The sequence below is a fragment of the Suricata suricatta genome, chromosome X (assembly GCF_006229205.1).
Source record: "Suricata suricatta isolate VVHF042 chromosome X, meerkat_22Aug2017_6uvM2_HiC, whole genome shotgun sequence".
Taxonomy (NCBI): Eukaryota; Metazoa; Chordata; class Mammalia; order Carnivora; family Herpestidae; genus Suricata; species Suricata suricatta.
The window spans coordinates 3,717,888-3,727,537 of record NC_043717.1 but is presented as its reverse complement, the minus strand read 5'-3'; the positions used below and the strand labels follow the sequence as shown (position 1 = coordinate 3,727,537).

General features: G+C 48.8%; 1 protein-coding gene across 1 annotated transcript in view; it reads left to right on the top strand.

Moving 5' to 3' along the window:
* The window catches only part of PUDP (pseudouridine 5'-phosphatase), a 34,849-nt gene extending 34,258 nt beyond the window's left edge, over positions 1–591 (top strand). The window contains exon 6 of the mRNA XM_029931002.1: positions 1–591. This exon is cut by the window's left edge and continues 1 nt beyond it. Within this exon, the coding sequence (XP_029786862.1) occupies positions 1–150 (150 nt within the window). The 3' untranslated portion in view covers positions 151–591.
* The last annotated feature ends 9,059 nt before the right edge of the window (positions 592–9,650 follow it).

Below are 9,650 nucleotides of genomic sequence, written 5' to 3'. Positions count from 1 at the left end.
GGCGTGGAGGCGGCCCTGGCAGCCGGCATGCAGGTGGTCATGGTCCCAGACCGAAACCTGCAGCGCCACCTAACGTCCAAGGCCACGCTGGTGCTGGACTCGCTGCAGGACTTCCGGCCCGAGCTCTTCGGCTTGCCGCCCTACGAGTGAGCGCCCGCCACGCCCACCGCGCCCCGTCGGGGGACCCGCGGCCCCCGGGAAACCAGCACGTGGGGGCAGCGGTCGTCTACCCGTCATTTGTAGCTTCCCCTCCTCCTCCAGACGGTCCTGGCAAGCCACGGTGTCACACGGGGGACACAGCACAGCGGAGACGGCCCGGCACAGAGAGCGAATCGCGCATGTGCGTGATCGCTGCGTTGGCGAACAACCACCCGGTGTCCTCGTATTTGAGGAATCGTGCGAAGAATCACACGCGGCAAATATACACACGTACACAGGCTTGTATGTGAGTCCAGGGGATGGACATGCCTGTGCATGTGCACCAGTACCTACGTGTCTACACCGATGTGTACAAAGACAGAGGCACCTGTATATGCAGGTACTTCCTTTTCCGCCATAAATGAAGTTCCATTTGTGTTCGTTTCTCTCTTCCTTTTTGGTCTTTGTCTTTTTATTTCATTTTAGAGAGAGGGAGACTGAGAGCGTCTTAAGCAGGCCCCCTCACTCAGCACGGAGCCCGATGCAGGGCTCTATGCCACCACCCTGGGATTTCCTCCTGAGCTGAAATCAAGGCTTACATTACACATTCAGTGAATGAGCCACCCTAGCGCCCTCTTTTTCACTTTTTCTCAACCCTAGCTGGAAAACGTAAGATATGTGTACATGTATGTATCTGCTTACATATGTATATATATCCATATATATGTATATATGTTTTTATGTGCATATTTGTTTGCTGTGCACTTTGTTTCTTTAAGTGTGGGTCGTAATCTTCCAAAGCAGGTGATAAATGTGAAATGGTGACCATCTTTGGTTTGCACTCTGAGTGGAAAAGCCGTGCCATGGATGTGCTCTGAGAAATCGTCATTGTCACCAGGATTGACGGTCTTCCTTTCTGTGCCCTCAAAACCCCTCTGCGGCTCTCCTCAGACTCCAGGTGGGAATCTTGACCCCCCGGGGTTTCCTTTCCGCGTGCGCATCCCTGCAGCCCCATCGGTGACATCTACCTGCGTGTCCGCATTGGAGGGCGTCTTTCCTACCTCAACAAGAAAATCATCTCCTGCCTCTAAAAACACTTTTTCTAGCACAGTCTTTGAAGCACATATAATTTGAATCCAGAATGCATGCTTAGCAATTTTTGGAATAATTATACTTGGGCAGTGAACTCCTTTTAACAGATTGACTTGATGCTTTGTGGTGTCAAAAGGGAGAAGGGGGCCAGGACGTGGGGGAAAAACGCAATCCCAGGGTGCCGTTGGGCTGCTGGTGTGGCACCGATTGTCATCGAGATAATTTAGTTTCCAAGTGGACGTGGCAGAAGATGTTGGCAATGTACGTCGAGGTGCGGAGGGCCCGTCATCTGTTCATACCTGGCTCTGGTTCGTACCAGCCTTCCCGATCGCCTCTGCAAGGGTCAGCTCTCAGGATCCTCCCTCACACTGCTCGTCACATCGTACGGAATCCGGGGACACTCAATCGGGTTGAATAACATCTTCCACACTCGCTCGACATTAGGTGCATATGGGAGTTTCATTTCAACCATTTTAGAAAGAATTCTTGTCCAATGATTGTGACACTTAAGCATGACTCTTTCACCTTTTTTTTTTAAGCCAAACAGTACTCACACCGTAAAGTGGCATCTGTGTATTATAAGGACACATCAGTGCCTTTGTCTGCAGCAAAAAAAGGCAGTCTGTGAAATGGTCACTTGTTGGGTTTTGAATCTCCTCCCAGAGGATTTGTGTTTTCTCCTCCTTAAGCCACTTTGCATGAGTCACTCAAGAGCTTTCACACTCTTCTCATTGACGTGTCTCTTTATCCATGTGCACTTTCCTCTGGGGTAAATTTGATCTCAAACACGTCTTGGTTACTTTCGTTCTTCTAACCAAGATGGCGGTGACACTCTTACTTTTTTGTACAGTGGAAACTGCGGATGGTTGGCCAGGATGCACCCGTTCTTCCTTGTCATGCATCAGCCTGATGGCTTCAGTGCCTCTTGGTGACAGCATCACACTAAAAAACCACCCGTGTCACAGAGGTGTAGTGACTGACCATTGAGACCTCAGTGACTCCTGCCGAGGAACTTTCGGGAGTCATGTTGCTTTCTTAGCGCCCTTAGAGTGTGCTCTCAGCGGACCTTAGGCGGTGTTGCCCTCAGGGGCAGCTAGAGTTGGCCCGGCCACTGCACCTCTTTCGGAAGCAGTAGGTAGGGACGACATCCCTGAGAGATGACGCTATCCATCTCTTCTTAATTCCCCATCAGTGACGCATACACAACACAACACTCTGAAGGTCTTCCTAAGCACTGCGTCTTAGCGTTCTGCCAGTGAGCACTGGGACGTCAGTGACCTGTAGAAAAGACAGGAGGTCGGGCAGAGACCTGCTCTTCCCTGGAGAGAACTGTCTTATCAAGACACACAGATCGTTTCTGCTCTGCAACAGTGCTCGGTGCTTGGCCACTCAGGTTCCCGTTCTTTGAGTATTATACCTTGACGCTAAATTTGCCAGGCTTTGAATGGTGTTACCAATTTTCAAGAACAAACTTGGACATGGTAATGGGTTTTATGTTTAAAAAAATACGTGTATTCACTCTTCTACTTAATGTTGTGTACACTCCCTAATTTCACAGGATGAAGTCTAGAACCTCTTTGGCATATGAAGGTGTTCTGATCTCAAGTTTATCCCCAGCAGTCACATAATTATTATTAATCGTAATACTAATGTAATAATAATTTAATAACAATATAATATGTTGTTATATTATTATTACCATATTCTATAAAGAGAAGATGGGGTGTTCTTTGGCAAAGGACTTGAAATTAGAGTTCAAAGCAGATCTAAGCTTCACCACTACAAAGTTGTTACCTCCACCTTAGGTTCCTTGCCTGTGAAATGGGGGTAATGTACCCTCTAGGGCATTGGGCTGACTGATGTCTCTCGTGGGATGGGAATACCAAACCCAGAATGAATGATTTAGCAAAAGGCAGTTTACCATCACTATTTTGTGTCAGAGCAGGTGGCGTTGTCTGTAGTTTCCTGCATTAAAGAGATTTGCTTACAAAGGATATTCGGTGATTGAAGACCAGATCTTCAGGACACTGCAAAATATTCCGTTTTCTTGGGAGTCTCTTTAATAGTATCTTCCGCACCCGGCACCTGTGTCTCCTTCATTAGCCGTAGGATGTGATCACGCGTTGTAACTTGTCATCAGAAGCACTCACGCCGATTGAGTTAATTCAAGAAATATTATTCACAAGCTACATGGCAGGCCTCACAGGCACACAGGCCTGAGGGACAGCGCATCTGAGGGTGTTTATCAAGTCTGTCTCAACGGGGAGGTAGAAACGTGTCACTTACACCCACATCATGGTTTTGCCTCATCTGATGTGATTGCCGCTTGAATCAACTACGTTTTTCTGTACATCTTTTGACCCAAGTGGTTTTTGAAGGACTAAACACTCACCTCTGTCTTCCTGGTTCTGTGCCGAATGGCAGGTGCCCGACACAGGTGGTTTGGGGGCCGGCGAAACTGTCCTATTAGTATGCAGGCATTGTATGAAGGCATTGCTTTTTGTTGACTGAAACTCACGATTACCAAAATCTACATGCATTTCTCTAACGTCACATGCAAAATGAATTCTATAATTTTACATTTACATTCATATTTTACATGAAAGTATGTACCACTTTGTCTAGTTAGATTGCCATAATCTTACTAATATATTTCTCCAGGGCATGCAAGTTATAATGAGCTATTTAAATATCCTAATGTTCTCTAGTGTCTTAAGCATGACTCATTGGGAAGCATGCCATCAAATATGTGTACTTCTGAAAAACCTGCTCTAAGGGATGGAGAATTCCTCTATAACACAGCGTCACTTAAAATGGCATATTTTCGAAACCCACTCTAGGAAGGAGTGGGCATGCATTTGATACTCAAAGTCTGTATAAATTATAGATGCATATTGAACTAAGAACTATTTTGCTGTAAGGTGGGTACCAGGTGGCACAACAGACATTCCATGTAAAACTCAGCAACAAAAAGGGAAACCAACTTACCAGTAAACTTTTGTCATTTTTCCAGAAATCTCAGTCCGCAAACAATGCCACTGAGTGTCGACATAGATGGAGTTGATGATGACAAACTGTCTGTTATTTGTCTACACGTGCCCATCTCCCCACTCTGTAAGACGGTCTTCACTGGATTGAATTGTGGTTTGAAATTAATTTCCTCTTACCCTCTACGGCTACAGTTTCCTGTTACATGGCTTCTATCATTTTGTTGAAATTATCAGTCCTTGTCCTATGCGTGAAAGCCATCTGTCTCCCTTCTCCAGCTGCTGCTAAGTGTTTGTTCGTGGGCTTTGGTTTGCGTGGCTCCCGTGTGAACTCTACTGGTCTCCCTGAGTCTGTGTCTTGCTTTATGTATCCCTACGTTTGTTCGTGGGCTTTGGTTTGCGTGGCTCCTGTGTGAACTCTACTGATCTCCCTGAGTCTGTGTCTTGCTTTATGTATCCCTACGTTTGTTCGTGGGCTTTGGTTTGCGTGGCTCCTGTGTGAACTCTACTGATCTCCCTGAGTCTGTGTCTTGCTTTATGTATCCCTACGCCTCTTGGTCATCACCTCTTCCACACACCCAGGCTCACCTCTTGGGGTCCCTTCCTGACGCCCAGAGAGAAACGGGTGATCTCTTGGCCGCGCACGTACTCATGAATCATGCGCAGGCCTGGGCTGTGCCATCAGCGAGAGGGCTTGGGGACTGGGGAGCTTGAGGGCGCGGGCAGGCCGCGTGAGAAACCAGTGTGGGCGTGGCCTCAGGGCTGACTTGGAGTCCCAGCACACGCACCTACAAAGGCTTAGAATCCTAACTTAGCCCTGAGGCCAGACACAGTGAGAACCAGCCTGCAGGGGTCAACCACCCTGGGTGAAGCATCCCAGTAGTAGAAATCCAGAGAGAGCCAGGGACCAGGGGTCCACAGAAGGCCCAGCACAGACCGCGAGCAGAGCCGTGTCCCCGGAGGGGACCTTTCCTTCTCTGCTCTGGGGATGCATGCTCTGTATCTTTTCTGAAGCCAAACCCAAGACCCACCAGGCTCCTGTAGAAAAGCACTTACCTTCAGAACAAAGTCAAAGACACGGATAGTTGCTGAAATAAGAAAAACTCCAGTAAGACAGTTTTAATTAGGATAAAGTATTCACATATGCAGAGCACTTGAAAATTGCAAAACACTCTACATTGCTGCGTAAAGTAGGTTGTCTAGCATTTGTTGAGTGCCGTCGTGAGCTAGGCACTTTTCATTTATGAACGTATGTCCTCGCCTTTGCTCTTTGTGTTCCCCTCGGCTCCCTGGAGTGCCTCAGAGCACTCCCAGCCCCCCCTCTCCTACCTCCAAGAAAATGCGCAGAGAAGGATGTGCAGTTGGGTTACGTGACTCAGAAGGCCGCTCCGTGATGAAGCCGCAGGGCTGCGGTTCGGGGTTATACGTTACGCTCACTTCACACTCTGGAAAACAGCTGCTCCCTCCATAATTACCTGTAACCACGGGGGAAGGAAGACATTTTCTTGGTTGAGCGAAAAGGACATTTGATGTCCCATCGTCCCCTTCCTGGTGTGGACACAGCTTATATGGGAGCCCCAAATCCTACATCTGAGTTTCCATCAACTCACACTGTGTAAGGCAGGCAGGACAGAACACATACCTGCCTTGGCAACACTACCAATTCGCATGAAGAAAAATACCCTACGCAAACAAGTTTGAAATGCCCGTTTAATTGGGAAAATACTGAGGTCTTTGGATGCTGCCGCTTGTCTGGGCATGAGACAGCTCCCTCATTGCTGCGGCTTTGGTGTTCTCACCCTACCTCCGGAGAACACTGCAAAACGTCACCCTTGAGTGCCCTCTCTTTGCAAGTACTTATCAAGCCTGTGTGAGGAGCCGTTTGTTCTCTGCTAATGTTCTCAGCGAAGCACAGTCCGTCCATGACTGTTCAAGACCGCAGGGGAGTCAGTAATTGTCCACGATGTGTCTAGGCACAGAGCAGATTCTTGGAAGTCATCTTACCTCTCAGCTCAGAGTTTCTCAAGGATGCCGGGTGGTTATTCTCGGGGAGGCTGTTAAGACCTCTCAGCGTGTAAGACCTGAGGCTTTCACCAGTCGCTTCCCCCCCTTAGACTACTTCCAGTGCCTGTTCTGTTTCTCTACCTTGATTTCTCTCCTCCAAACCATGATCTGCAAACACCGCATCCCACCACCATCTCGCCACAGCCAAGGAGAAGTTTCTACCAGGGTGGTGAAAGGGAGCCTTGAGCACATGGCCTACGTTGTCCCCAGGGTCACGGTGACCATCCCGGAGACCGATGAAGTCCCGTGACTGCCTGCAGACTCATGTGCTGTGGACTCCTTCCTGTCAGCTGTGAACGCTCATCTGCCTTTGCCTGGCCACACTCCATGCAACATGTAATGTACAATGGGAGACCCAGGAAGGGATCACACACATAAAGGTGCGATTGTAAATTGTCAGAACCTCTGGGACGTGCAAGAACAGGATCTAAGAGCAGCACTGGGCACCTGGTTTAATTGGGGGCTTCCAGGATCAAGGATCAATCAAGAATCAATGCCTCACTGTACAGTGGCACTTAAGGTGAAATCAGAAGTCACTCGGGGCGCCTGGGTGGCTCAGTCAGCTGAGCATCCGGCTTCGGCTCAGGTCATGATCTCACACGCGTGGGTTCAAGCCCCGCATCAGGCTCTATGCTGACAGCTTGGAGCCTGGAGCCTGCTTTCCATTCTGTCTCTCTCTGACCCTCCCCTGCTTGCACTCTGTCTCTCTCTCAAAAATAAATAAACATAATTAAAAAAAAAAGTCACTCAAAGCCTGGCTATTTTTTTTTAAATGTAAAACACACATAGACCATACAACCCGGGAATTCTGTTCTTAGCTGTCCACTGGAGACACATGAGGACATAGGTCCACACAGAAACTTGTACAAAGTGTTCTTAGCACCATTTTTTGTAACCATCAAAGGAAGAAACCAAAAAACCCTGGGTGGCTCAGTCAGTTAAGTGCCCCCCTCAGCTCAAGCCATGATTTCTTAGATTCGTGAGTTTGAGCCCCACATCAGGCAAGGACCCTGCTTCAGTTTCTCTGTCTCTCCTCCTTGTACACACACCCTCTCTCTCGAAATAAACTAAAAAAAGAAAAATTAAAAAAAAAAAAAAAAACCATCCGAACAGAAGGCCTTGGGAGAAGTGCTGTGTGATGAAATCCCAAAAATTCCAACGTAATTGGCCCTCTTTTACAAACACTCATGTGTCGGTCCAGTTAGTGTGCATCCAAGCATCTTCCTGTATTTCTGACCAGTTATGGATTTAGATGAATGATTGATGAGGATCTCAACAGAGTATTTAGAGAATGCCCAATGAATCAATGGACTGAGTCCATTTTCTAGTGTAAAATGAGTGCACTTTTAAATATCATTAGCCCACTTAGCAACGTGTGTTGTTGGTGAAAAGAACCAACAGAGGAGTTGATTCTGGGAAGAAGGAGCTGAAATCATTTCATGCACTATATTTTTTCTCTTGACATTGTGATTCTGTAGTTTGGCAAGATATGCCAGTCCCCAGCTCGGAGGAGAAGGTGTAGCCTTCAGTGAGCCTGGGTCTTGATACGGCAGAAGATGTCCCATGAAAACAGTAGAAGGAAGTTGGTGGTGTCACACAGGTGAAGCCTGAGGAACATTTCAGGGAAGTGAAGGTCAGCCTTCCAGCACCACTAAGAGACTTTGATAGGTCAGGACAGGCAGGGCACCTGCTTCTCTGTCCTGGGACTGGTCAACCCAGGGGACCTGTGGGGGGGTCAGGAGCAGATTGCAGGAGAGTAACGGGAAGCAGAGACCAGGAATAGAGAAGGCTCTTGACAAGTTTTGCCAATCAGGGAGCCAAGAAATGGGGCTGTCACTATGGGATGAGAAGGACGCAGGAGCGAGTGCTTAGTCTTTGTTGGGGTTTGATGTGGAATAAAAGTCAGACGGCAGAAAGATCAGAGCTTCTCAGCCCCCAATGGTGAGGAGTGCTTAACTTCATGCCTTCGGTGGTGCACAGAGTTACCCTCTTTCAAGAAATGAGGCCTCCAGGAGAAAGGGAAGGAGTCAGGACGCTAAGAGGCTGGGCCAGTAGAGCCAAGGCAAAGAGGAAAGACTCCTCATGAGTCACATTGGCATCCCCCCCTCCCTGCCAAGTCCATTTAATCAGATCCAACACAACCCGCTAACTAAACTTTCCATCGCACACTCCCTGGTTTTTTAGATGCTACCCATCAGAATAGTCATTTGTAGACTGCTCCACCCAAGGAAGCGTGTACGTGCTTGCAGGATTTAGGTTACCCGCCTTCGAAACCTGACTTCCTGCTCCGGAGGGAGCTCTCTCCTGCTGTCCACTGCTCTGCACAAAATGCTGTGCAAACAGCCTCAGCCATGTCCATGAATCCGCTCGCAAACACCCCTTAGCATGTGACGGCTCTCTTCACCTCCTTGCTGAGATGTCTCCGTCCTTGCTTGTAGCCTGAGAACTGCTCCCAAGATGGAATCCAATTTTGATGCAGGAGGGTGAGTAGTGAAGGGCTTCTGAATAGGAAGGTTGGCAGCAGAGGAAGTAGGTTTGAGTGGGCACTTGATGGGAAGCTGGAGGGTTTGAGGTAGCAGGAATCCAGATAGGAATGGGCGGGAGGAATACAGGAAAGGGACGGCCCTGGGCATCCACAGTCTCGTTAGTGCCAGCCCCTGGGATTTAATTATTTTGGGCAGGAGGTAAGTGTGCCCAAAGGGGCCTGCGGTGAGGAAACCTTCATGTGAGCTGCTAGGGGCTTCTTAAATATCAGAGGAGCCCAGGCACATTCTTTATCGGCTAGTCGAGCACGCCTGCTCTCATTTGTTCAAGCACTTTTTCTCTGGAACGCTCGGAGCCTGCTCTCTTGTTTGAAAACGCAGCCAGCTGTGCCCATGGCCAGCACAAACAGCGAGATCAGGCCCTGAGAGGCGCAGCCGTCAGCTGTCCACAGCCTCCTTACGGAGATGCTTCCTGAGGCGGTATTGTCTTTTGTGCCCAGCCCTGTGGCAGCAAACATTCAACTCAGCTGGCTCTTCTCGATGGTGGGCGTCCTGTCCGAAACCACTTCCTGGGGCTAGGTGCCAAGCTCTGGGGTGCCAGAGATGCCCATGGGTCAGACTTTGCAAATAAGGGTGACTCCACACTGGACCAGTGTTCCTGGAAAGTACAGACGGGGCACTAGGGCTGTGCAACCCTAGTTCATAAAACAGAGCAAAAATCTTGTCTCCGGACCGGTGCCCACACCCAGAGCACAGCTGATCACTGCCATGACATTTCTGCCACGCAGAACGGTCAGCCTTGTTTGGGCAAAAGGTTCAAGTGGGCGATGGCCGTGTGATGTGCTTTGGTGTGCTGTCCGGATGCCAAGTTCAGTCTGCCTCAGGC